Source organism: Balaenoptera acutorostrata, chromosome 9, assembly GCF_949987535.1.
Source record: "Balaenoptera acutorostrata chromosome 9, mBalAcu1.1, whole genome shotgun sequence".
In the NCBI taxonomy this organism is placed as follows: Eukaryota; Metazoa; Chordata; class Mammalia; order Artiodactyla; family Balaenopteridae; genus Balaenoptera; species Balaenoptera acutorostrata.
Genome location: NC_080072.1, coordinates 112,593,276 through 112,621,122, shown reverse-complemented (window position 1 = coordinate 112,621,122; position 27,847 = coordinate 112,593,276). Strand labels below are relative to the sequence as shown.

Here is a 27,847-nt window from a genome sequence, read left to right as displayed (position 1 = left end):
GCACATTTCTGCAGCTGATAGTTCCACAGGTGGGTGGGTACGTACGTCAAAACCCAGCATGACATGTACACACTAATATGTATAAAATAGATAACTAATAAGAACCTGCTGTATAAAAAAATAATAAAATAAAATTTTTAAAAAGAAGAAGAAAAAAATATTTCAGATGTGGAAAACACACACACACACACACACACACACAAAGACCCCAGCAGACTGCACCTGCTAAACATGCAGTTTATTGCCTGACGACTATACTGCAGTCAAGGTAAATTTTTTTTAAGACCATTGTTCAAACTAAAAAACCGAAGGTTGAAATCGTCCTCAAAAGTCATCTTGGTCCTCCTGTTTCTTGGATATGACGTAATCAAACAGCTGTGATTGACCATGAACCAGCCCAAGGTAAAGTTCACGAGAAAAACAAAAGCCCAAACCCAGCAGCCCCTCCCCCACCCAAACACCTGCCTTCTGATCCTGACAGCTCAGGGGCAAAGCCGCTGGCTGAGCAGCCGGTCCCTGTGTGACCGCTATCCCACTGGCCACACCCACATTCCCTGCAACAGCTGGGAGCTGCTGCCCCCCGCCACCCCACTCGGTTAATGACCCGGTCACCTTAGCGTAAGGCAGGAAGAGGGAGCAACAAAGAAAGTGCTGGCTCTGGCCTCCAGACCTAGTCCTCGGTGTCCAGCCCAAGCTGGACAGCAGGCATTGGGCGAAAGTCATCCGTGAGGGTGACACAGTCCAAACGATGCCCAGAAGACAAGTATTCCAGAGGACCCTAGGCGCTGGCCCTGAACTCATTCAGAGCTTCTCTGGCCTCTATCTTACCTGCTGAGAAAGACAGCACAGCAGGAAAAGCCACGTCTTTCCTCAACATGCCAAAACTCTCCCAGGGCGTGAGTCGCAGCCATTCACCCGCTGCTGCTGTTCCTGGGCGGCCCCACAAGCCCCCCCAACCTACCCTTCCTGCGGCCACTCCGCCAGGTGGGGGGACACGTTCGCTCACCCGCGAGAGCCCAAGCTTCTGCACCTTCTGTCCCTCCGGACACCGACAAGTACCAGCCTCCTTCCCGCACCTCCTCCTGCGGACCATCAGGGTGTACCACCTGGGCCACCGCAAGCCCCTCGGAGCCACCCTTCATGGTGACCTGTCTGGGTTCCCTGCATGGGCTGCTACGTCCCTGACCTCCAACAACAAAGCACGCGCTCCTGCACACCTCAGGCCTTTCTCCCTGGGGCTGTGGGCTCCTGGATACCTGGCTGTATGCCAGAGGCTCCTGCTGCGTCTCCTCTGAGAACCCCTCTGGGGTGCGCATCAGCCTTGTGTCTACAAGAGCCAGGGCCAGTCCTCAAAGAGGAAAGGCTGGGATCATAGACAGGATGCAAAAGTCTTGGGAACAACTGGGCAAACAAGATGCCTCCTAAGTTTTCTGAGCCCAGAGGGAGAAGAGCACCATTTCCTTCTCCCAACAACCCTGTGACACCCTCCTTATCTCCAAAACAAAGGTGACGCCTAAGTCTTGGAAAGGCGTAAATGGAAAGAGTTCTCTCCCTCCCAAACGTCCCTGTCTCCCAGAGGAAGTCCAGAGAAGCGACGAGGGGGGCAGAAAGAAGCAGAAGATAAAGCTGAGGGTGGCGTGCCTGCAGCAGGTCCACGGGCTCAGCCTTCAGCTTCCATACTAACTTCCCTGCCAAAGCCCTTGACGCTGCTGGCCTGCCTTCCCAGCAACACTGGAGGTTGTGAATATGTAAAGTGCCAGGCATCGACCTGAAAAATAGGGTCACAGCTGTAGCATCCGGTAAACAGACACAGTTTAGGAAAATTCTAGGCTCGGGCACCCACACAGGCAGTGGGTAAATCATTCTATCACTAAACGCACTCCCAGATAACTCTTTGTAACGGAGGGGGGAGAGTGGGAAGGGGTGACCTGGTGACTGGAGGGCGAGTGGAGAGAGAAGACACATCAATCCGAGAACGGGGCAACTACACCCAAAGCGAGAAGCTTGGAGGACCCGTGGGCAGCGACCTCGTGACCGCACTGGGCCGGCCAGAGGGACCGTAGCTGGGAGCCCTTGGAGCTCTGGCCTCTGCCAAACAGAGAAGCCTCGCAGCAGGCTTGGCAGGAAATGTGGGGACCTGGGAGAAGCGCTGAGCATCTGGGGCTCAGCAGGAGGCCTAGGGGCGCACAGAGCTGGGACTGTCGGAGAGGCGTCTGAAGGCCAGTTCTGCGGACCTCCCGCGGAAAAGGATGGGGAGCCCTGGGTACAGACGCCCGGGGACCGGGAGCGCAGCGCCTGGCGTCACCCAGGGCGCTGGGGGCGCAGAGGGACCGAGCGCCGGCGCTCCAGATCAGACGGGACCAGAGGGCCGTCCCCGTGGGGACTCGGGCTCCGCGGGCAGCTGTGCGCGCGCTCCCGGGCCGGCTCCCCCGGCGCGAGGGGAGGCGAGAAAGCAGGTGTGCAGGACGGGGCGTCTGCTCACCTGCGGAGCACCAGGAAGCTCAAGATCACCAGCAGCAGCAGTGCGAGCATGCGGCCGGGCCTCCGCCGGACGTTCCACTTGGGCATCGCGCGTCCGCGGCACCGGGACCCGTTTGCTTTCCAGCCCTGACTCTGCGCGGAAGCGCGGCGCGGGGGCGGGGCCGCGCGCGGGTCGCCGGGGCAACAGGCCGCCGCTCGCCCCGCCCTGCAGTGCTCATTGCTTGCAGCCCGAGGGCGCCCCGGAGAGTGGCCGACGGTGGCCCTTGCCGTTTCCAGCCATACCCCTCCCCGAGGATGAATAAAATTCTTATTCTAGCACAGAATTATGTCACAAAGGAGGCTGTGTAATATGTGGGCAAAATTTATGCTTTCTAGCAATCACAAACCCACCTAATCCCAAGAACAGAATTCAGATTTTACTGAAAGAAAATCTGAAACATTTTCTAGGGAGACTGATGTTTCTTCACAGCATCAGAGTTTCTAGAAAATACACACACACACACACACACACACACACACACACACACACACCCCGCTGCATGTTTTCAAACCATATCCTGCGCTTGTACACAGCTTTAGACTTGTAAAGCTGCTAGGAATACAATGAGATTGTACTTCTGGAAGAAAACAAGGCGAGTTTAGTGTGAAGGGTTCTTTTTGTAGCATTAAGCAAATATTTAGTCAGGTAGCAAAAGTTAAACCCAAGAGAGACAAACACAAATGAACAAAGCGGGGAAAGGCCTAGTGCAGTGGCAGGGGCTCGCTTGGGGCTGACAGCAGGGCCAGAGCCGCCCCTGGGGATTCAGAGAGCAGTCTCTCCCCCTTAGCCAACGCTCCAAAGTCAGTACCTTCTATCCACGTTTTAATCCATAACTGCCTGATAGTTGTTAAGACTATGATGAAGGTATTTTGGTGTAATTGGGATAAAAGGTGGCCCATGAGACATATGGGGAAGGTGTCAAAGGTTAGTCCCCTTTCCACCTACGGAGGCGCACCCAGCCACGCCCCCCACGCCCCCCCACCCCACCCAGTCGGCCCTGGTTCCTGGTGACATTGCTGAGCAGTGAACAGCACAATGCATTAAACACCAGGGCATCCTTAAGTTATTTAAACAGTACCAGCATCTCCTCTTTTTTTCAGATATGAGCTTAAACTTGTTAACATGGGCTATAAAAACCCTGAAATCCTTAGCCCAGCCCTGTGTCCTTTGTTTTTACTTATGGGAGATAAATGTAAATAACTCAGTGCTAAAGAAAATATCGTTACCCCTTAACCTGCTGGGAAGTGCAGACCTGTAGACACACCCTACTCACGGTTTAAAAACATGGACTTCGTGATAGCAGGACGGTGCTGCAGAGGTAGCTCTAATCCAGATGTATTTGCCGAGGAGACAAAACTGGGTTTTTTAAATTGTAGCAAGATACACCTTCAGGATAGTCCTTTGCAAAATGCTTGATTGATCTTGACCCCAAGCAGACCGTGAAATACTCAAATCACCGGGCATGGCGGCTACAGTTCAGTGAACTGTCTAACGGGGCTGTCAACAAAGTGGTCTGGCTGGGTGCGTGGGAAGATCGTACCTGACACAGGGCGATCGTAACCCGCACAGGCTGCCTTTCTGATGCCAGGAGTTCAGAAAATAGAAAAAAAATGTTTTCTTAAAAAAATGAAGTCCCGTTGATGTCCTCAGGCCACCACTCTGAGTCAGAACTCCAACAGACCCAGAGTTCGCAGACCCGCCCTGAGAATTCCCGTAGCCCACATTGCCGGTGGGAAGCAGGTGTGAACAAGGAGCCGGGAGAGGAAGAGCTGCTCACTTGGAGTCAGCACGTGGCGACTCTCCAGAAAAATAACCCAAATAGTCGCGTCAAACTAAGTCAAACTCACAGCATCGGCTGTTTTACTTTTTATTTTTAAAGGTAACAAACAGGTTTATAGATCAGATATTCATTCATTGGCATATCTTATTTTTGAGTGCACTGTGTTAATGCCTTAAATATAGTGTATCCGATTTGTAGGAAAACGCTTGACGACATCTCCCTTAAAGTCACTAGAACAAGATGCAGGATATGGCTTCTGTGTCAGAACAGTCCTGTGGGCCCTGGGCCCTCACCCCCTCCAGCTCCTTTACTCAAGTTGCCGAGGAGTCTTGAGCCAAGAAACTAAGAACAGGGGGGATCCCTGAGCCTAAATGAGTGCAATTTCAACCCTGGATGAAAAGAAAGTAGAAAGTCCTTGTCCTTGGAAAAAGAAAAAGGAAAACAGATCCAAGTTCAGATGGGTAGTCAAGGCCTCTCACCCCAAAGGCATGTCGCTGGGGCTGGAAGGGGCCTGTGTGTTTGCGAGGGATGTACTGCCTTCAGTGCTGGCCTTGGAGCCGCCAAAATGCCACTTTTCAGCTCAGCCTTTGGAAGGCTGAAAAGCCAATATCTGATTCAACAGCGTTTCGTTCATTAAGAAGGACTCGACAACGTTTACCGTCCACTGTGTGCTGAACACTGTTTCAGGTGCTTGGGAGGTATCAGTGCACAAAACAGACAAAGATCCCCTCCCTCTGAAACTTCTGTTCCAGCTGAGGACGAAGGATAACAAAAATCAACAAATGAATTAGTAAATCATAAAGTGTTCAAAGGTGATACTGACCCCAGACTCTTTAATCAACAGAAATTGATGAGGCCACACGAGGAGTTCAGGCAAGGCTTGCACAGGGACTCCTTCTGCAGCACAGGGAGCGAGAACAAGTAACAGGTGCCCTTGCTGCTCCCGGAGGGGGGCGGGCTGCTCCCTTAAATGGGGTGAGGGTGGGGCAGGTCCAGGGGGTCTGGCCTGAGGGGGGGCTTAGGTGGTCTGCCCGTCCCCTTGGCGCTGTGTGTGCAGGGATCACACACTGGACTCTGCTTTTGCTCCGGGCACCTCAGAAGTGGCAGTTGGGTTTGTGGCCTTTTTGTATCTTGTGGTTGATAATTTGCCCCCCTGCACAGCCCTGCACTTATTTTTAGTCCCTTATAGTTTCTTTGTATCTGTTGTTAGAGATGTTTGTCCAGGTGCAGGTCCTGCAGCAAAGGGCCCAGGGCCCAGCCTGTCTCAAAGGTGGTAAATCCAGAGCATAAAGGAAGCGGACAAAGGAAGGAAGACTGGGGAGGAGGGGTGCGCAGAGCAGGTCTCACAGAGAAGGCATCGCTGAGCAAAGATCTGAACGAGGAGCGTTACCTGCCTGCAGGTGCCAAGGAAGGCGCAGCCAAGCAGAGAGGACCTCGAGTGCGAAGGCCTCCGGCAGGGGTGACGCCCGGCATTCCAGGACTGCAGGGGGTGGGGGGAGGCAGAGGAACCAGGGCCAGATCAGGCAGGCCTTCGGGGGCAGAGCTTTGACTCAATGAGACGGAACCAGCGCAGGCTCTGGGTGTGGCATCCCTTATGCTTTAAAAGGTCACTCAGGTGCCAGGAGCAGGCAGCAGTGGAAAAAAGGAGACCAGGCGGGGGGTGGGGGTGGGGCTACCACAGGGGTCGCATGCCAGCTGCGGCTCAGACAAGTGGCAGCTGGCGTGGAGAGGAGTCTGTATTCCTGGACCGTTTGTGGCGTGAGAGAAATCAAGAGGACTCAAGAATGACTCCATCACGTTGGGATGCCAGTTTCTTTTCTAGAACAGAGAGGGGGAGGCGGTGAGGAAGTAAAGTAAAAAGGCCATTGGTTTTGCCTGGCTTGGCCAGCCTCCGGGAGGGGATGTGTTAATTTCTTCTTTTCCGCAGCCATTCACAGGTGGGCAGGGTCAGATTGTCTCCCTGTGAGCTGAACAGAGGCCCTTTAGTTTAACATTCAGGCAGCAGGGCAGGGTTCCCTGAGGCAGGCCATTATGTATGATTATAATAACAAAAGCACCGGAAAGCAAAGGTTAACGTCAAAGAAACAGATGCAACATGGAGTCCTATTTTGCTCTTCCCTGTTACAGCCTGAAGTGAGGAGGCTGGAAGGGTCAGCCTGTCGGGGAGTCCCAGAAGCCCAGCTCAGGCTGGGAGGGGGGGGGGGCGGGGGTTGAGCCATCAAGGAGACGTGCAGGTGGAGACACCACATAAGACTTTGGTGACTGTGATGCAGGCAGGTGGGGGGTTGGGGAGACTGGAACGGGTTAGAGGAGGCGGAGGAATCTCGGTGGATACAGATGAGTCTCGTTCATGGATATTTGCTGGAAAAAGGAGTAAATAAATGGGAATGTAGCTGGTGGCTCATGACCCTGAGTCGAGGGTACTGCCCTGTTTTCATTTCCATTTCAGGTGGGAGAAACCACAGCATGGTACACTGACACGATCGTGATGAAAGAGAGTGAAAATCACTGAAGCAGGAGAGACCGTGGGGAATTTCTGGAGCTACATCCTGAGTGGGTGCCACGAATGGGTTAGTGGCCTGTGAAGGGCGGGCTCTGGGGGGAGCAGACAGGGTCACTCAAGACATCATGCTTTCTCGGCGACAGACAGATTTCAAATATAAACAGCGTGACACTATCAGAAATGAGAACTAGCCTTGTCATTTGAATTTGTTGTTAATATCTGAATGTATGCATCTGAGATGTGACGTAAAGTGAAACATTAAAATTGTATTGGGGTTTCCCTGGTGGCACAGTGGTTAAGAATCCGCCTGCCAATGCAGGGGACACGGGTTCGAGCCCTGGTCTGGGAAGATCCCACATGCCGCGGAGCAACTAACCCGTGCACCACAACTACTGAGCCCGTGTGCCACAACTACTGAAGCCCACACGCCTAGAGCCCATGCTCCACAGCAAGAGAAGCCACTGCAATGAGAAGCCCGCGCACCACAACAAAGAGTAGCCCCCGCTCTCCACAACTAGAGTAAGCTCACGTGCAGCAATGAAGACCCAATGCAGCCAAAAATAAAATTAATTAAAATAAATAAAATAAAATTGTATTAAGTTGAAGTAAAATAAAGCAATGATTAACGATTATTATGAAAACTCAATATAAGCTACTAAAACAATTATTAAGAACTTTCAAATACTTAGGCACATGGGGAAATACACTGACAGCTAATAAGAATATTAAGAGAGTACACTAGCTTTATAAGGGTAGGAAGACTATGATATCCTCTTTGAACCAAGAAAAGATATATGAAATAGATAAGCTAAATGTATATAAAATAGATAATTTTTAAACATAAAATACATACACATTATATATTTATATAATATATAAATTTTAAGATATTGATAATAATTAAGGTATATTTTAAAAGATTGTTTTACCGCAGTTTTTTTCATTGTTGAACTGTTTGATGTATACCGTTCCTATCATTAAACAACATGCTTTTTATAAACTGGAATTAATTGCTTAATTTCATTCTAGCTGTGAGTCTTGGGAGAAAAGATTTTCTTTGGGAATTCTTACTACCTTGAAATTTCATGAGGAGGAGTTCCAAGGTGATGTGCAGCTACATCCATGAGGAATCGTCTTCGATCCAGACAGAATAAACATATGAAAAATAGATGCAAGTGTTAAACAAAAAGCAGGCACATTTTCTTCTCACTGAACAAACTGCAAAGGGACGGCTTCTCATGGTCCTTTAAGACAATTTCTTATAGCTGAGTTTACGGAGTCTAAATTAGAATTTTCTCAAAACAGTTCTTACCTTGCTATTCTCAGTCATTCAGCTGCTGAAGGATTCTAAAACCTGCCCACATTATGACTCTCAGGTGCCAGGTTTCTTCTACAAGACATGTTACTGAAAACCTTTTTCCTGAGTTTATATTTTGCTACACACCAGTGAGTGATATTATGAAATATCTATATTTGGTATCTCAGATATCTGTACATACAGAAACAGTTTTCTTTTTTTTATATAAATTTATTTATTTATTTATGGCTGTGTTGGGTCTTCATTGCTGCATGAGGGCTTTCTCTAGTTGCGGTGAGTGGGGCTACTCTTCATTGCGGTGCGCAGGCTTCTCGCTGCGGTGGCTTCTCTTGTTGCGGAGCACGGGCTCTAGGCATGCGGGCTTCAGTAGTTGTGCACGTGGGCTTAGTTGCTGCGCGGCATGTGGGATCTTCCTGGACCAGGGCTCGAACCCGAGTCCCCTGCATTGGCAGGCAGATTTTTAACCACTGCACCACCAGGGAAGCCCAGAAAGTTTTCTTGAAGTTCAACAGCGTGATAGATGAGTAATGAATTTAAATGTTTCTCCTCCATTTTGGTGCCATTAAAGCTTTAATACCACACTTTACAGATAATAGTAGCAACATAGGATGTACAAACTGTGAATGGTTTAGTTTCTTGAAACTGCTGAGGAAGGAACAGGGTGACAGTGACGTGCTTTGAGGGGAAAAGTTGTCCTGACGTGAACCTTGTAACAGGTTATTTGTGATTCTCAGAACATACGAGACCATTTGACCCTCACCCGTGTCCCTCCCCTGAAATGCTGTCACGTCCTTCTACGCCAGGCGGACAGGTGGTTAAATTGTTCAGGATGCCTCATTGAGCTCGTGCTCTGTGCTGGGTGCTGGGGACACACTGGTGGACAAGACTTAATTCTGCCTTCATTCAGGCACTGGGGTTCTGGAGGGACATGGGCCCTTGTCCCTTACATCTTTTATTCCTTCCAGTTTTATTGAGATATGATTGACAACAGCACTGTATACATTTAAGGTGTGCACCATAATGATTTCACTTACATATGTCATGAAATAATGACCAAAATGAGTTTAGTGAACCTCCATCACCTAGTATAGTACAAAATTAAAGAAATAGAAAAAAAGGTTTTTTCTTTGTGATGAGAACTCAGGATTTACTCTCTTGACATAGTTCATATGTAACACACAGAGTGTGTATTTGATATTCTTGATGTAAACCTTCCTCCTGAAAAACTGCCTGTGGATGAACTCCAACAAGCCAAGAAGGGTGTCAGAACCCAGTCCTACCACCTGGGGTTGTCTGTGGTGTGGATGTATGGCCCACGCTTCTTCTTCTCAAACACGATGATCTAGGAAGAACAGACGGGTTGCCAGTAAGAAAGGGTGAGCCCAATACAGAATCAGAAAGACACTGCGATACGTATTTTGGGAATGAAGTCAGATCGGAGCGCTTATGAGCCGTAAAGATGGGGGTGAGGGCCACGCACCTCATTGTCCCCTGGCTGGAGCCAGGCACCAGGAAGGTAAAGGGTCTCCTGAGGCCCAATGTTCCAATATCGCCCAAGGTTATGCCCATTGATGAACACAAATCCATAATCCCAGCCCTGGAAGGGAAGGGAGCTTGAGGCACAGGAACAGATTCCCTCTGGCAAGGTAAAGCCTAAGGCTTTGGGCCGTGAGGGCACGGCTAACATGCTCGGAGGCACTGAGCGTGGAGGTGCGTTCAGAAGGGGACACGTCCTACCAGTCCCACCTGCCACCTGGTCGACGGATGGCAGACAAGATGCTGAGGCACTGCGGCTCCTGACCTGTGACAGATGGTGCCGTCTGTTTCTAAAAAGCAGCTCTTCTGCTTCCAGAAACAAGTACTAGGCAATAGAGGTGAACACTGCTGCTGACAACAACCATAAAAGCTGCACATTTTTTTAACCTGCTTGCAATCCAATGAAGAATTACAGGACCAAGACCTAGGCGAAGGCATGGAAGCAGTGTTCCCACTAGAGGCACCTGCTTATCCAGGAGGAGGAGGCTGAGAAGCCGAGCAGAACTTTCAGAGCCTCACACGTTTAGATGTCACCTGGGAAGACTGGGTGTCGGGAACCTCAGTAACTAATCTACACTCTCACACGTTTAGATGTCACCTGGGAAGACTGGGTGTCGGGAACCTCAGTAACTAATCTACACTCTCACACGTTTAGATGTCATCTGGGAAGACTGGGTGTCGGGAACCTCAGTAACTAATCTGCACTCTGCGCTGGGACCTGTTAGGGGAGGCAAAGACTGGGAGGGGTGCTGACAGTATTTCATTTTTTATCCCAACAGTAATTTTATGGTGTTTGCCTCGTGACAATTTATTGATCTGTACGTTCATATTTTGTGCCTTTACGTGATCCATGTGTGTTTACAAACAGAAGCTATACTAGGTAAAAAATAATACCCTCCCCTAAAACAGGAAATTGGAGAATACAATTTATGGAACCATCCCATTAGTGTAAAAAGTGATTGTGGGGCTTCCCTGGTGGCGCAGTGGTTGAGAATCTGCCCGCCAATGCAGGGGACACGGGTTCGAGCCCTGGTCTGGGAAGATCCCACATGCTGCGGAGCAACTAAGCCTCTGCGCCACAACTACTGAGCCTGCGCGTCTGGAGCCTGTGCTCCGCAACAAGAGAGGCTGCGATAGTGAGAGGCCCGCGCACTGCGATGAAGAGTGGCCCCCACTTGCCACAGCTGGAGAAAGCCCTTGCACAGAAACGAAGACCCAACACAGCCATAGATTAATTAATTAATTAATTAATTAATTTTAAAAAAAGTGATTGTGCACGTGTTTAGGCAAAGGGACACATGGAACCATGCAAACTCTTGGTCATGCTTAATTCTGAGAAGTAGAGAGGAATTGGAGGTGGGAGAGGGTTGGAAAGACAGCCCTTTGCTCTCTACACCTTGTTAGTATTCGAATTTTTCCATTGTGCTTTGATGTATTATTTTTTTAAACAATAAGTTAGGAGGACTGAGAAATGTTGTAAACTTTAGTTAAAAGTGAGGAAGAGAAAGAAAGGCAGAAAGGGGAGTGTTCCTGCCAGGAACACGATGGCCTTGCTCCCAGACTCCTCCCAAGAGAACAGGTGGTGGGGACCCCAGAGCAGGGGAGGGCGCCCACTCACCGGGAGCGTCAGGAAGGTGTCCTGGGGAGAAGAGCCCGCCTTCAAGGTGCCCAGGTAGAAGGCAGGGCCCAGGGAGTAAGTTAGGACAGGCTTCCAGGAGACAGAGCGGAGCCTGCAAGAAGGCCACGCCTTGAGGGAGAGGAAAGCCCTTTCCCAGCTGCAGTCCCCACACTGACCCCAGGTTTCCCACGCAGGGACGAGGATTCTGCAGCAGGGGATGTGCTAGGCCAGAAGCACTAGGCTGGAATCAGGAGCCTCTATAATCCTGAGTCCATCACTCCGGGGCCCTGAATCTTGGCCCCTCATCTGCAAAGTGGAGAGTTGGAGACCTCAAGCTCCCTGCCCTCCAAGGCTAGGGTTAGGAGGGTGAGTGTTAGGGTTAGGGTTAGGGTTAGGGTTAGGAGGGTTAGGGTTAGGAGGGTTAGGGTTAGGGTTAGGAGGGTTAGGGTTAGGGTTAGAAGGAGCATACCTCTCGAAGAAGCTCATTTTTAATTCTAGAGAATAGATGGTGAAACTCTGCAGGGGAATGTTATTCAGAGTAACAGGTCCGATTAATCCTGCAAGGGGGAGGGAGGAGAGAGAAGATGGACAGGACATTCTCCATCGTCTGGATGCAGACTTGTAGCCTGGACCCCCCTGTGACCAGGGCTCGTCCAGGAGGGAACAGACTGGTCTGACCTGCACAACCGAAGGTCTCCATACCAACAAGAAACCTCCCCTCCCAGGTTCAGAACTTCCCCTAATTTCCCACAAGGGGACCAGGTCCTGCTCCAACAGCCAGCACCCTCCGCCCCGGGGAGCAGGTCATGGCAGGACAAGGGAGCGGGCACGTGCACCATTGGTCCCAGGACTCAGGGGCCCTGCCACTGCCTGGGGACCCAGTCTTTCCTCCCAACTCCACCCCCAATCTTCAGGTCCAAGTCACCATGAAGAGAGGTCATGGCCTGTTTCTTAGGCCCAGAGCCCACCTTTCTGCTGATTTTGAATTTTCCATGAAAAACTGATGCGTCCTTGATTCTCTACCAGGATCCTTAGAAGTTGACATTCCTGCTTGGGACAGACCAGTTCATGGGGACCACAAGGCCACGTAGGGCTTTTACTCTGGAACCCACTCTTCTCGGAGTCCCAGACGGCAGACAAGTGAATGGGAAAAGAGGAGGCCCCAGCGCCCCGGGGCCCCCCACCAGAAGGACCCCGTGGGTTCCTGCTCCAAACTCTGTCCCGCCTGGTCTGCCTTCGGAGAGGCTGAGGGACTCAGCTGTGCCTGTGGTCAGAGCCCGGCCAGGCGCTTGGCGGGGGAATTCCATCCACACCGAAGCGGATGCTGTAGCCCTGGATGCACCAAGGCCTGGGAGAGGCATGTACACTCCCGGCCCTAACGCTTCCTGCCGGGACCCTGAGGCAGGCACGACGCCCGGGGCAGAGGTGGGGACAGGACGGGTCTATCTCAGTAACAGGCCGTGTTTGCACTTGAGTCCGTTGTCTAGGGCAGCATCTAGATTTCTGAATTACATACCGTGATTTTAGGAATGTCTATGTTCTGAAAACCATCAGCCAGAATTCCTAAACTTGTCTCATTCAAAAACACCTGCAAAAGAAGAGCCGGTGTCAGATGGGTAGGTCCAAGGGGCAGAAGGGGGCAGGGAGGCCTGGATTAGGGGAGGTGGCTACGAAGGAAGCCACCAGCCTCAGTGCCCACAGGCAGCCAGAAGCTGGCCCGACCCGGAGGCCCCTATAGACTTAAGTCATGGTAAGTAAATCGGGTCTCTTTCGTCCAGCTTTACATCCCAGTCAAGCCTCATACACAGAGGTGCTTAAAAATGCTATCAAATAGCGAAGTGGACCAGCAACTGACCGCTCGCCCCCGCGGCGGAGTTGGGCTGGTGTCCTGCTTGCAACCAGATGGCCCTACCCCACCTGAGCCATGTCCCGCGCGTCAGCGTGGAGCCGGCCCCCGGAGCAGATGGTCGTCTCGTAAAGCACAAGCCCATAGGACTGGCCGTTGCCGTTGTTGATGGGCAGGTTCTCCATGTTGAGTGGAATGTTAGAGATGACTGGCTGAGAGACGGACGGGGAGCCAGGGGTAAGAACGGGGGCCTTCTTCCTAAGACCCTGGGCATGTTTTGTTGGCCCTCCTAACGGTCCCCAAAAGCCCTTTGGATGAGGAACTGAAACAGATGCTGTGTGACGACGCCTGTGCCCTAGTCTCCACTGACCAGAAGACTTGGGATGGTGTGGGTGGCGAGAGGGCAGGGGGGCCACTGCTCTAATCCTGAATCAACAGAGTAAACAGCCGCGTCCTAGCGCAATTGTGGGCCAGCAAAGAGGGCGCACTGAGCAAGTATTTATTTCACATCTGCAACGTGCCAGGCACGACTTCTTATTGGAAGGAGGGTCAGTGGAGGCACAACAATGTGAACTCAAGATGACATCTTCCAAACAATGTTCACCTTTTCTTCTGCAGGGACACAGAGTCTAGTCCTAAAGGGAGAGCAGGGACCCACAGGGGTTCAGCGATTCGGCCTAGTTGATGGTGAAGAGGAGGCGGAAACCGCGTTTCACGGTTCCTGGCTTGGCAGCCCTTTCCGTGGGGACCGCGTAACCCAACTCAGGATGGGGGGTCATGGGAGCTGGGAGCCAGGAGCCTCTCATGTCCTGCTTCTCCCCACCCCTTCTTGTTCTTCAAGTTCAAACCCCTTCTCGATCCGCCCAGAAGGAGCTCCTGGCTCTCGCCCCCTAGTTCTAAATGTGGACAAGATGCAGAGGGTTACATTCACGCTTCCCACTAAAAACCCCTGAAGGGATCTCTGCTCTGTGGCCTCGGCCTGTCCCCCCCACCCCCCCATGTCTCCAGGGGCCACCCCGCTCCCACAGAGCCCGGGTGTCACTCACCCGATTCAAGTACTGCAGGGCATCCCACAGTGGCAAGTAAAGGGATGGGTCCACGGAGGGGTACACAGTCTTGGGAATGGGCTCCGGTAAGAGGGGCAGAGGGGTAACTGCAAAGAAAATGGGCAAGAAGCTCCTGGAACGTCCCCTTCCTTCTCCAAGCCTCCCCATCCTCTCCAGGAGCTCTTGTGTCCCGGGGCCAACCAAAGAGGCGGGTCCTAGGCCAGCGCTTCTCCAACAGTGATGAAACTCTGGTGGGACTAAGTTGAAGCCACTTTGTGGGCACAGAGGGCTGATGGCTACAGACCCCACAGGGGCCTGATGCCCTTTGGTGATGCCGGTGCTGTCGGACTTCCTAGCACATAGTAGGTGGTTTGTTAACTTAATTTCAATAAATACAATTCAATAGGATGACTTTTGCTGTTGTATATGAGGGTATCATGTCACACATCATGCTGAGAGCTTTATAAATAGTAACTTCAACTTCACAATCATTATATGAGACAAGGACCATTGTCCTCATGTCTAGAGAAGACACTACAGCTTAAAGGGCTTGTAAGTGGGAAAGCCAGGATTTGAACTGAAGGTTGCCCCTGCCCTTACGAGCGCCTTTAAGCTTCTGCTCACAGGGAACCCTTCCCTTTCCTCCCCTCCCGCTTCCTGAGGAGGGCCACCCCTCCAATAAATTGGCAGCTGAGTACCGAGGATGTATTTAAAGAGTTCTTGGAGCTTGAAGTACTTGTCTGTGTAGTCCCCAGCCTCTGTCAGCAGCGCGTCGTAGTCTGCAAGACACCAGCCGCCGTCGCTGGGCAGGGGACACCCCACCACGAGCTGGGCCAGGGCCACCGGAGGGGGACGGGAGACGCCTTCCCGCTGCTGGACCAGGCTGGGGTGCAGGGGAGTAAGGCCACCCTGGGAACATTCCCCACAGCCCTTCCTGGGGGTCCGAGACTGCCACGACCCTGGGCTCATCCTTCTGCTTCCCTTCATAGTGGACACTCTCGTCTCCCCTCAACCTGACTGCCCACCGGGGCCTCCGGTGCCCACACGGCAACCACCACTGGATTCTACCTGGGGAGGTCTAGGTCAAGGGCTCAGGGTACGGGTGAGCGGAGCAGAGCTGGAGTTCACAGGCAGCCCCATCCACGGCAAGGACAGCCTGCTGACGGCATTGTGAGCATCTCAGAAGGAAGATAAAGAGATAAGAGAACACTCAACGCTCAGCGTAGATTATGGGTCAAGAGCCCCATAATGCCAGGACGTGTTTGTGGGCCTCCCCGGTAAAGCCACAGGGCCCCCGCGCTCGGAGGGGACCCTCCCAGCAAACACCTGCCATAGCTCGTGACAACGCCTCTGTGCCTGTCAATATGCGTGGCCCCGTTCATGAAACCGAAGTTGGTTCCCCCGTGGAACATGTACACGTTGAAGGAGATCCCCAATCTGATAAATTCAGACACACTGCTTTTAATCTCTGCAGAGGAGGGAGATGAGAAATAGAGAACATTAACACTTCAGAGAAGACAGGAGTCTCTGTGAAATCTTCTCCTCCTCAACCCTGCCCCACAGTAAACTCAACTGTTTTGTCCTTCAACCTCCATGAAGATTCTCACCAGACAATAGGTAGAACTGACCAGAACTGCCCTAGGAAACCAAGTCTTATCAATACCAAGAGCCTTTTCAAAAATCATTTCTCCCAGAGTATGTACATGATTTGACTCCAAACTACATCTATTAAATAACAGCCTGAGAACCTCTTATGTCACTTAAATATCTAATGTTCATTAGATTTTTTGAAATTGTAGAAATAATTAGTATACCCTTATGACTACCTTGTAGGGTAGTATCTCTGGGGCCACTGACTTAGAACCACTGCAATAGTCCACAGTCTCTAGCCACAGAGGCACTCATCTTTGTCTCAAGGTCACCTTTGCACTGGCCGTAACAGGCATGGGCTGGTTAAAGGTTAGTTAGATGTGGGATTCAATGCTGGCTGTGCTCCTTACATTCCGTCTGATCTTGTTCAGCCTGTTTTCTCTCTCAGAGCCTCTGCTCCCGTATCTGTTAAATGAAGGTCCTATTCCTACTACATCAAGGATGGATGAGAGACTTATTGATGGTGGCATATATGTAAGAAACATGCACAGTGCCTGATATACATGTGGTCAGAAAACCGTCGTTTACTGGTGACAGTCCGGAGATATTTTTGTTTTGTTTTGTTTTTTTATTTTTCAGCCCAAAGCAGACTTTTCTCAGTTACCCACTACCTTTCAGTGGTTTTCTTTATTTCCGGTACAAGTGAGCTTGCTTTTATAACAGCCATAGCAAAATATCGTTAGTAGAAAAATACTTTTGTTGACAACCTCTGCCAGGCACCATTCTGGGCGGTTTAAGTGGATCGCCACACTTAATCCTGACAACAGCCCTACTGGGGAGGGGTGGGCCATGGAGGCTCAGCAGGGGGGTCACCCCCACTGGGGCTGCAGAGCTGGGGCTGAAATCCTCGTCGCTTTGGCCGCAGGAGCTACGACCTCTCTCATCTCCTGATAATTTCTGCCCCTCAGCAGACATCTCCAGAGCAGTGGCCTGTGCATTTTCCAGAGATGATTAGGATTTTCAGCAAATGCATGCCCTTCTTCAGAGACCCTTCCCGGGACCCCCACGGCTGGTCTGTCCCTGCCTCTTCTGTCATTGCACCTGCTTTTTTGCTTCAAAGCACTCGTTGGGTGGGGAACTCTACACTGATTGTTTACTTCTTAACTACCTGTCCATCCACCAGCTGACAAGCTCCCAGGGTGTGGGAGTCAGGTAACTTGTACACCCAAGTGCACCCTCAGGCCTGGCCATGTCCCTGGCCATAGTAGGTGCAGGTCAGAGAGCTGACTGATGAGCAGAGAAATGTGTGAACGACCTCTGACTCAGGACCGCTCCACTGGGTCAAACACTGCAGAGCACTCACCTTCCGCATTTCTCACCATGTGTTCATTTCCCCACGTGTCGAACCAGCCGACCCAGTATTCCATGATCAAAATGGGCTTATTGCTCTAGGAACAAACCAAATCAAATACTAAGTCTGACAAAAGGAAGAAGAAAAATCAGAAAAACTGAATACAACAAATGAGTATTTGAGGAACTCTCGCTTTCCACTTTTCCCAACTCAGCGCTTACTCCCTGCATCCCCTCACCCACTACACCTTTGCTACCATCCACAGCAGTGGCTCCTCCTCTTCCCCTACAAGCTCAAAAATACACCATATGTACCTTAAAACATAGGAACAAAAAGAAACATAAAATTTAGGGGGCTAATTATCCAAGAAACTAGAAATTTCTTGGATAACTGAAATCTAATTCAATAAATTAGAAAAAACAGAAAAATAAACCAAAGAGTACAGTAAAGGAAATAATAACCTGATGGCTATTGCTGAGGGCATCTTGTGATCATAATAAGAACCACAGGGGCCTGTCCTGCTACTGCACTAGTTATCGATTGGCTGAGACCAGCACACAACACAAATAAACAAATCCACTATTTTATTTAGAGATGTCAACACTCTTCCCTTAACAATCGATAGAATAAGCAGGCAGATAATTAGTAAGGATAGAGATTACCTGAACAACATCACCAAACAACCTGACCTAATGGAAATGTACAAACAAATGCAAAATACACATTCTTCCAAAATGTACATAGAACATTTACCAAGGATGACCATATTATAAGCCATAAAACAAACCTTAACAGATGTAAAAGAAGAGAGGTCAAACCAAGCATATTTTTGGATTTTCACAGTATTGAAATAGAAATCAATAACAGAATGATATCTAGAAAATCTCCAAAGACTGAGAAATTAACCAACATGCTTCTAACTTATACATGGAATAAAGAAGACATCTCAAGGGAAGTTTAATGTTTTGAACATTTTTTAAAATATCATTTGAAAATAAAAATGCAGCATTTCAAAATTGGTGGGATGCAGCAAAGCCAGCACATACAGGAAAATTCATAGCACTAAATGCTTATATTAGAAAAGAAGAAAGTCTCAAATCAGTAACCTAAGCTTCTACCAGGAAAAAGAAAAACTAGTAAAAGTAGAGTTAATTCAATCCATTAAGGAATCAGAAGGTAGAAAATATTAAAGATCAGAGCAGAAATCAATGAAATAATAGAAAACAGAAAAATAATAGAGGAAAAAAAGTCAAAATCTGGTTCTCTGAAAAGATCAATAAAAGTGATAAGCTTCTAGTCATACTGACCAAGATTTAAAAAAAAATACACAAAATTGCCAATATCAGGAATGAAAGAAGGGTCATCATTACTTACAACAAAGACATTCAAAGGATATTAATGGATCATTACAAACAACTCTATGGCCATGAATTCAAAACTTAGGTGAAAAACGATAGAATAAACCCCTGAAGGACACAAACCACCAAAACTCACTTAAGAAGCAATAACCTGAATTGTGCAATATCTATTAGAAAAATTAAATTCCTAATCAAAAACCTTCTAAAAAAGAAAACTTCAGGTCCAGATGGTTTCAACAGTGAATTTTACCAAACAGTAAAGGAACGAGAAAAAAGAAACAATAAAGGAGACACTAAAAACTAGAGATAGCCATGGTGCCACCCCTGGCAGAGCCCCTTCTTTTTACTCGACAAGAACCTGGGCAGAAATTGGTGAGCAAAGGAAATAAGAATCATTCATTCTTTGATTAAAACTGTGGAGGAGGGGGGAAGGCTGAGGGGAGGGTGCTGTGGGGAGGAGAAGAGGGGGGTTGGGCCTGGAAAGGGCATCCCAGGCACAGCAGGCCTCGAGGGCACCAGGGGCTTGGACAGCATCGGAGGCACAAGGGAACACACGTGTGTATGAAGCAGAGTTGGTCCGGAGACCTGGGTCCCCGCTGTGCTGGGAGAGAGGATGCCATCCTGGTAATCGTGTCCATCCATCTCCATGACTCTCACGGGGTCACCCACGGAGCAGAGCTACTCAACGAACATTTGGGGGAGACTTCATGGTCAATGGCCCCGCGTCCCCATGATCTGCAGAACCTGTGAACAGGTTGCCCTAGCAACCCGGCCACTTCCCAGCCCGTTCACTTCCCACCCCCTTTCCTCGGGGTGTCCCCAAGAGGCACTCCCCTAACAGGTGATACCCACTCCCCGTGACAATCGGCATGAGCTCCCAACTGCTTTGAAACCACTGAGGCCCCAGGGCCGGCCCCTGTTCTCTTGACCACCACTGCCCAGGCCGGGCGGTCTCCTCCTTACCTGCACCTTATAAAGATGCTTCAACGAGTCCTCGTTAAATGTCTTTATGTTGATGGTGGCCAGCACTGCAGAGAGAGGGGTGCTGCTGAGGCCCCTCGGTCCCCGTCATGGGGGAGGGGCCAGCCGCAGAGGGAAGGGTGCCAGGACCCCGCTGCATCCCTCTGTACGGGGTACAAAGGGCTGCCACACTTGCCCTCACATCGCTGGGCACTTCAAAGACAACGTGAGGGAAGGAGGGCAGTTCAAAGTAGCCAAGTTTTTTGCAGAAAAGTGGAACAGTTCAAGGTCACACAACTTGATTAAACCTGGGAATTGCACGCAGGTTTCCTGGTCCCAAGGTCAGCATACTCTCCACCACATGACGGTAATGTGGGGACATGTCACCAAGGAGGAGGAGAGGACATGACAGATGTCCCCTGGACTCCCGGGGGTGCTGCCACCTTGGCCACTTCCTTCACTGTCGTGACCTCATGATTCTGTCCTGAACTGTTCGGCTACTTTACTCCCAGGACACGAGCAGCGTCCACAGTGAGCCTCAGGCTGTGGGATCCAGGGCTGGGCTCTGCCCAGGCTGGCCTCCTGACACAGCACCATCTTCTGCTTCTCCACGAGGCTCCTGGTGCTGGTGGAGAAGACCTGACTCTAAGCCATGCCTGGCACCAGCCCAGACTCTTAGCCACAGAAAAATTGGGAAAGATGGAAAGGTGCCCTGAGGACAGAGGCTCTGTTGGAAGATCTCAGGAGTGAGGACCAGGGAGCAAGCTGGCCAGGTGCCACTACCTTTGACCTTGGGTCCTCGTCATCGTGACATCAAGCCTCTGGGGTCCACTTCAGTGCACACGGGAAAGAGAGGTATCAGGGATACACTTGGTCTTTCTGCGGCTCCTTCAAGATTCAGAAGTCCAGCTCAGAGCCTCAGTTCTCCCTTAAAATAAGTCTAAATTCATACCTCCTTTTATGTGGCCTCTCGCTACTGCATCTGCATTATCTGGGGTCAAGAGCAGCTCCACAATCCCTCTCCGCAGCAGGGCCTGTTGAGAGAACTGGACAAGATGAGCCCACCTCCTTGCTCCCCTGGGAAGAAGGAAGTACAAGGAAATTAGGAAATACATACACCTGGGCTCAGACGGGCATAATGGGAACTAGACAGGAAGGCACAAATCAAGAGTCTGCCCAGGTGCAGCTCAGCAAAGTGGGGGACTGTGGTCTCCGACCAGCCTGGTGTCTTTCCCGGGGGTGACCACACAGCTGCGTATAGACTCTGACACCCCTTGGCCATGGGCCCCAAAGGAAAAGCACAAAGGTGAGTTCACAAGGGAACCCGGGGGAGGGTCTACAACCAGGGGGGAGAGAGAGACATGTAGATAAACAGATGATAGATAGATAGATAGATAGATAGATAGATAGATAGATAGATAGATAGATATAGATGATAGATAGACAGATAGATAGATCAATAAATGATAGATAGATAACAGATAGATGATAGATAATAGATCGATAGATAGATGATAATAGATGCTAGACAGATCGTTAGATGATAGATAGATAATAGATGATAGATAACAGATCAATAGATAGATGATAATAGATGATGGATAGATGATATCTATAGATGATAGATAGATGTGATAGATGGATGAAGATCGATAGATGATAGATCGATAGATGATAGATAATAGATGATAGATAATAGATTGATAGATAGATAGTTAACGGGGTGGGGGAGGGGAGAGAGAAAGTGAGAGATCCATAGACACACAGACGATAAACCAGAGGGACAGAGAGGGGAGACTTGGGAAGGGGAGGCCGAGGCTGCAGCCCCTGAGAAAGACCACAGTCACAAACCCGGGTCCCGTCCAGACACTCAAGGAAACAAGGAGGCCCACCGGCCTCGGGGAGGCGGGGGAAGCAGGGGTCTCATCTGAAAGTCGTGTTCACTGAGGGACCAGGGAGCAGACGATGGCGGGGAGCCAAGGACCCCGTCTGTGTGTCTTACGTGCTCACTGAGCCAGACCTGGGCTTGGAGGGAGTCGAGGGGCACGTTTTAAAAATCGAATAATTAAAGTAACGCTGAATGAGATGGACCTGAGAGGTCTGAAGTGACGTCCCCGAGCCATGCTGGGGAGGGAAGCTTCTCACACACCACGTGGGCTGCAGAACCACGGCTGCAGGGCGGGAGCCAGGACGGTGCGGAGCCAGCCCTGCCCCTCTCTCTCCCCTCCCCAGTGCCCCCGCCCAGGGGTCTCTGTGGGCAGAGCACATGGGACCGCTGCCCCCACTTGGCAACCTGGGTGGGTCCGGTTTAAACCAGAACTCATCAGCTTCCTGAACGTGGGACGCTGGGGGCTGGGAGGGGCCTGACCCCCCAGAAAGGACACCAGGCAGGACGGCAGGTATCCCCTGGCCTGAGACGTGCCACCCCACCCACGGACGAGCAAAGGCAGCAGACGAAAGAGTATTCACACCACAGGTCAGAGAAGGGGGCGCTGCCACTCGGCCCAGGAAGCACTATTTATTACTACGGGTGAGGACTCACCACCCCAGCTTTCACGACAACCGTGCGTCCCACAGACGGGACAGAAAGGAACAACCTTTTACCCTCCTGTTTCACCTCATAACAATGCCATTTGAGCCCTTCCTGGTCACTCTGACCGTGTTGTGGCCTCACAGGGACACTGAACTGGGTCCCACCTGGTCCCGCCTCCCCCAGGGTCCAGCACGGTCACTGTGTAGCAGGGACTCACGTGTAGGCTGTGAGGGAGGTGACCACGGAGCAGAGCCGGTCTCACCTGGTGAAGGTAGGGCATGTAAGCCTTGTCCTTGTAGAAGGAGCCGTACTCATTCTCCACCTGCACCGCGATGACGGGCCCTCCCTTGCGGTACTGGGGACGAGACAGGCAGACGGGCAGGGTCAGCCTCCCAGGGAAGCCAGGGGCCTGGGCGTTGCTGTGACCGCCCTCCTCCCCATGCGGCAACCACTGTCACCTCCAGGCCCTCCGGCTACTGCCAGCAGCCCCACCTCCCTGGTCTTCATGCATCAGCCGCTGCAAGGTTTCCCCTTGATTTCTCATACTGAGTGGCCCCTCCACTGTGAGATCCCGAACCTGCAAACTCACCTGCTTCCACCTTCCCACCTCCTCGCTCCGCGTCGCAGGGGGACGCCACCACCGTGCAGAGCCCCCCCCCGCCTCCCGTCCCAGCTCAGGAACGCGGCTGTCCGTGCTGGGCCCTCTCCTCCTGTGCTTTCATCCTTCCCTGCCAGACCCACTGACTCCCATCACCATGGAAACTACCCGGAACCCCCACCCCAGAGAGAGGGAGAGGGTGGAGCGCTGGGTCCTCGCGGCCGCCTCCAGCGGCAGGCCCCGCTGCTGAGCGTCCTGTCCGCACTCACGGCCTCCGCTTCTCACTTGTACCCACTCCTCAAACCGCCCGGTCTGCCACTAAGCCATCGACGGTGCCCCCAGTCACGTGTTCAATGTTTAACTTAATCTGGGAACGTCCGTCCACTCTGCGTCCACTCTCTGCTCCCGGAAGCCTGTGCGCACCCCGCAGGCACAGTGGCATCTGCTTCCCCACCCCGCCCCTGCAGGGCGACAGCAGCTCCACAGGGAGGCGCACCTTCCTTCCCTACAGCGCACGACGGACGACGGGCACCGGCTCCTGAGCTGGAACCAGGAGAGTGAGCATGTTTTCCCTCACAGCCTCTCCTTCGGCCTCTTTCTAGAAGCCCTAGAAAAGGCTGCGCTAAGATGCGGGTCTAGAATTCACACTGCAGGCCTGTCAGCCTCTGTTCTCGTGCGGGAATTCTGCTCACAGTGAGCCAGGACAGCTGCTGTCCTAAAGCAAAGGTAGCAAAGCAGGAAACGGTCGTCAGTCTTTACCTGCAGCGGAACCACTCTGGCAATCAGGCGATTGAAGTACTTGCTAATAGCCTCCACAAAGCTGTGGTTGGTGGTCCTCAGCTGCGACGCGGGGTCTTGCAGTAACCGGCTGGGGGAGAAGTGGGGAGAGGGGGCGAGGCTCAGCGGGTGAGGCGGGAGGGAAGGCGCGAGGAGGGGCAGGATGATCGGGGCTCCCTTCGGAGGTTTTACGTCTCTGCCCTCACATCCATGACCTTGGGTACTCAAGGCCCTGAAAGGATGCCAGCTTTCTGGACCAGTCTCACGGACTTGTGAGATGTGGGAGAGATTCCACCTCCACTGCCAGGAGGTACCATCAGCCCCGTGAGGCTTGCCCGCCCGCATCCTAAGGAGAGGTGGTGTAAGCTCTCGTTGCATGCTCTCCTGCATTCTTTTTCAGCTCATTAAAAACTTTCTTTTGAGCACAGCATAGGCTTAGGGACAGAGTTACTTTTCCTCTAAAAGACCTGGACAGAGAGAAGCTGACAGCCAGACTCGCTGCTTCTCCCAGGTCAGGTGTCTCCTGAGCTGGGCTGGAGACAAGCCCATCCTGGAGGAAAGCAAAGCCTCTCCTGATCAGGAAGTAGACCGTCCACTTGGGGTCAGAGTGTGGACCAACGGGGAGTCCCGTCAGCTCTAGAGATAACAGAAGAGCATCCTTGGATTCTCCCCCTGAACCTTGGTCATCTGACTGAGGGCCAGCATCACAGGGGCAGGACCAGGCAAAGAAAATGGAGGGGGAGGGAGAGAGCTGAGGGCCTCAGTGCCGTGGAGAACACAGCTTCTGTCAACAAAATACGAGAAAAACCAGGAGTGGTCTGAACAAGCCCAGAAGTTCTCCCTCCCACTGTCTAAGCCTCCCTTCCCTTCTTCCCACCACAGGAAACAGAGGCAGGCAAAGCTCCCTCCCGGAAAGAAGCACAAGCAGCTGACACCTCCCCTCCACCACGCACTCCTGGCTGCACGACCGAGACCCACATCTCATCGGTGAACCAGGGATTCAGGGGCTGGAGCGGCACCGGCCCTCAGCGCTCCACCACCACCCGCGCTCCCTGGGACAACGCGTGCGCGGGGAGACACAGGACAGGCCCTGTTCTCCTTAGACTGGACGACAGCGTCAGCGGTGCTCCACTCTGGACACAGCTGAGGCCCCGGCCCCGCTCACCTGGGCAGGCCCCCGAGGTCCATCTCACTGCAGATGTAGGGGCCCGGACGCAGGATCACCCACAGCCCCACCTCCGTGGCCAACAGGACGAAAGCCCTGGGGGGTCAGTGTCACCAACTCTCAGGCCTCGGAGCCGAGGGGGGACGGCCCAGCCCCACAGCAGGGCAGAGCTGCCGCCACCTCCCCTCGCCTGCCCTCCCCTCCCCCGGGGGGCTGGGGGCGCTGAGGGCGGGATGCGACCCCCCAGCACAGCAGGGAATGCGCAGCCGGGTCACAGCAGTGGCCCCCAGCCTAGGACATCTGCACGGCACCTCTGGGGGCACGAGGACAACGGGCCTCCGACGGGGCACAGGGGTCCCGACGGGGAGCCTGACCCTGCCGGCCCCCCACCCCGGCGGTGGCAGGACCACCCTGCAGGGCAGGGCCCACCTGGGGGATGGGGCCCCTCTGGGCTGCCGCGAACAGGTCTGGGCTCAGGGCGGGCAGGCCCGGGCCCCCGGGAGTAAGGGGGTCACGGCTGGAGAGCGTTGGGGTCCTGAGAACAGGCTGCAGACCCCAGGCTCCCTCTGTTCTCACGGCAGAGCCCAGGTGCCCCTGGCGACCCCAGCCACCCCAGGAGCCCCCGCACCCCCTGCCCCGGGCCGGTCGCAGCCGCAGGAGCGCCTACTCCAGGTCCAGGTTCCCAGAGAAGTCGAATCTGCCTCTTTCCGGCTCGTGCAGGTTCCACGGAACGTAGCTGTGGTAGAAAAGTGGGAGCTACAATAAGATGCTTGTATTTCTTTCCTCCGAATTGCTAGGTCAGTCCCAAACCCATGTCAATCCCTGGGAGAGCTCTCTTTTGGAATAACTTGAAGCTTCCACTGGCACGTAGACCTTGTCACATGAACAGTGGTTATTTTCAATAGTCCCTTTCTCTCTTACCCACTTGTGTTCTCAGCTGCCAATAATCCTATGAGTCTAGATCCCTTGAATTTATGCATAAATTATCCCACTCACCACCCTATTCTTTGTAGTATCTATTAAAAATATAAAGAAAAGGAAAAAACCACAAATGTCTCTATATACCCAATGAATTATTGCTAAAAATTCATCAAAATAAGGATAGAGGAGGAGTTTCTATGAGGCTAATGGAGATAAAATAAAAGAAGGTACCACTTATAGACCTTAGCAAGAAGGACCCTGCCAGGACCTCCCCCTAGGGCTTAGTCTGTAGGGCCAAAGAAACATGTAAAATTTTTATTACGTGCTATGTTTATTAGGTGAGTATCTTTTTTGTGTGTCACCAACAAAGGTTTTGAGGTTTGTGCCCCTAACCTCATGTTTCTCATAAGCCCTATAGTTCTTGTTACACAGTTTTGCAGAGTGCAGATTTTTAAGAGTGCATACGTTGCCTTATGGCTGAACTGACTGTATTTCAAGATCTTTTGTTATGAGGAGGAATAAAAAGTTGGTTTGCACAAGACTAAATATGCCTGGCAAAGTTTATAGCTCTACACTGAGAGAATAGAGTGAAAAAATTTTGCTAAATGATGCTTACAAGTGACTTACTTTAAAGAAAATTGCTGAAAAACAAGTTGAAAACAAAAAGATTGGAAAAGATATGGATGAGGAAAAATTATTCTAGCGCTATTCAATAGCATGCAAAATGGATGTTAAGGCAAAAAAACCCCACAAATAAATGTTAAGAGAGGCATCAAATAAAAGGAATAATCCATCAAGAAGATATGATGACCTTCTATGCTCTTAACACACAGCTTCAAGTAAAGTAAAAGTTTACTGAATCACAGAGGAAATGGATCCATCCACAGTCATAGTGGGAAGAGTTAAAATAGTTCTCTAAGAAACAAAGATACTAACAGCCAAAAAAAATTGTAAGGATATAGATTTGAACAACACAATTGAAAGGATGGATCCAATAAATACACAGAGAAAGCAGTGGCCAACAATGTCGAACACGTACTTCTTTAAAAACTCAGGGAACAGTTGTTAAATACAAAGTAAATCTCAACAAATTCCAAAATCTACATCGAATAGTCCACGATCCCAAGGCAAATGCAACTAAGTTAGAAATTTTCACTTTAAGAATAGTAAAAGCTAAAAGAAATAAAGCAGAAAGCATATTCCCAAAGAGCTGAAATGTTTGAAACCAAACAACTTTGCTACTATATAGCAAAATTTGTGGGAAATATAACCAAAGCAATACTTAGAGGTACATTTATGTCCCTGAATAGATATATTAGAAAACATAAAATCCTGGAAAGAAAATGAGCTAAATTTTCAACTCAGGAGACAAGGAGAAGGGGGAGAGGGGAGAGACAGCACAAAATCAAATAGAGAAAAGAAAATTATATATAACTCAGAAAGTATATAATAGAAAACAGAAAAAGATATAGGGAAGATGAATAAATCTACAAGCTAGTTCTTTGAAAAGACTAAAAGTTCAGACAAGATTGAGTAAGAAAAAAGAAAAAAGTCCCAAACACACAATATGATGTATAACTTCCAAGAAAGAAAGAATTTAAGTCCCGGTCAATCCAAAAGAAGAAAGGAAATGAAAAAAGAGCTATAGAATAAAAATATGATATATTCTAGAAGAAACAGAAGCATGAATTAAACGATAACTGTTCAAGAGAGTTGTGTTGTCCCCAGAATCTTCACCTCACAATCACAAAAGATAGCAGTCGCAGAGTTTTATAAGTGAATTTTAAGAAATATTCAGGGTAAAGATAATTTTTTTGCAAAATATTTTCAGGCAATAGAAAAAGAGGATAAAATCAGTTAATGGGTTTATTATAAGACTGATTTCAAAACTGAACAAGACACTCATAAATAAAATTGAGCTTCCCTGGTGGTGCAGTGGTTGAGAATCCGCCTGCCAATGCAGGGGACACAGGTTTGAGCCCTGGTCTGGGAAGATCCCACATGCCGCAGAGCAAGTAGGCCCGCGAGCCACAACTACTGAGCCTGCACGTCTGGAGCCTGTGCTCCACAACAAGAGAGGCCGTGACAGTGAGAGGCCTGCGCACCGCAATGAAGAGTGGCCCCCGCTTGCTGCAACTGGAGAGAGCCCTCGCACAGAAACGAAGACCCAACACAGCCAAAAATAAATAAATAAATAAATATTTTTTTTAAAAAAAGAAATAAAATTTTAAGTCAAGTTTAGTTATCGTCATAAATATACGTATTTGAGATAAAACACTAGCGAATCTTGATCCCTGGTTGGGGAGCTAAGATTCCACATGCCTCAGGGCCAAAAAACCAAAACATAAAACAAAAGCAATATTGTAAAAAATTCAATAAAGACTTTAAAAAATGGTCCACATCAAAAAAATATGAAAAAAAAACCA

General features: G+C 50.6%; 2 protein-coding genes across 2 annotated transcripts in view; both read right to left on the bottom strand.

Annotated features, from left to right (window-relative positions):
- GLB1L2 (galactosidase beta 1 like 2) overlaps nt 1-2,525 on the bottom strand; it is a 39,212-nt gene extending 36,687 nt beyond the window's left edge. The window contains exon 1 of the mRNA XM_007185158.3: nt 2,483-2,525. The gene's annotated coding sequence lies outside the window, so the exon portion shown is untranslated. The remainder of the gene's footprint in view (nt 1-2,482) is intronic.
- Nucleotides 2,526-8,615: 6,090 nt separating this feature from the next.
- The window catches only part of GLB1L3 (galactosidase beta 1 like 3), a 97,999-nt gene continuing 78,767 nt past the window's right edge, over nt 8,616-27,847 (bottom strand). Inside the window, exons 9-25 of the mRNA XM_057553314.1 lie at nt 25,168-25,236; nt 24,501-24,596; nt 23,318-23,426; nt 22,223-22,315; nt 20,380-20,461; nt 19,431-19,495; nt 17,122-17,206; nt 15,499-15,636; nt 14,867-14,947; nt 14,169-14,275; nt 13,194-13,334; nt 12,793-12,864; nt 12,245-12,323; nt 11,746-11,833; nt 11,277-11,388; nt 9,603-9,719; nt 8,616-9,464 (exon numbers count right to left, since the gene is read on the bottom strand). Coding sequence (XP_057409297.1) covers nt 9,399-9,464; nt 9,603-9,719; nt 11,277-11,388; nt 11,746-11,833; nt 12,245-12,323; nt 12,793-12,864; nt 13,194-13,334; nt 14,169-14,275; nt 14,867-14,947; nt 15,499-15,636; nt 17,122-17,206; nt 19,431-19,495; nt 20,380-20,461; nt 22,223-22,315; nt 23,318-23,426; nt 24,501-24,596; nt 25,168-25,236 — 1,600 coding nt within the window. The 3' untranslated portion in view covers nt 8,616-9,398. The remainder of the gene's footprint in view (nt 9,465-9,602; nt 9,720-11,276; nt 11,389-11,745; nt 11,834-12,244; nt 12,324-12,792; nt 12,865-13,193; nt 13,335-14,168; nt 14,276-14,866; nt 14,948-15,498; nt 15,637-17,121; nt 17,207-19,430; nt 19,496-20,379; nt 20,462-22,222; nt 22,316-23,317; nt 23,427-24,500; nt 24,597-25,167; nt 25,237-27,847) is intronic.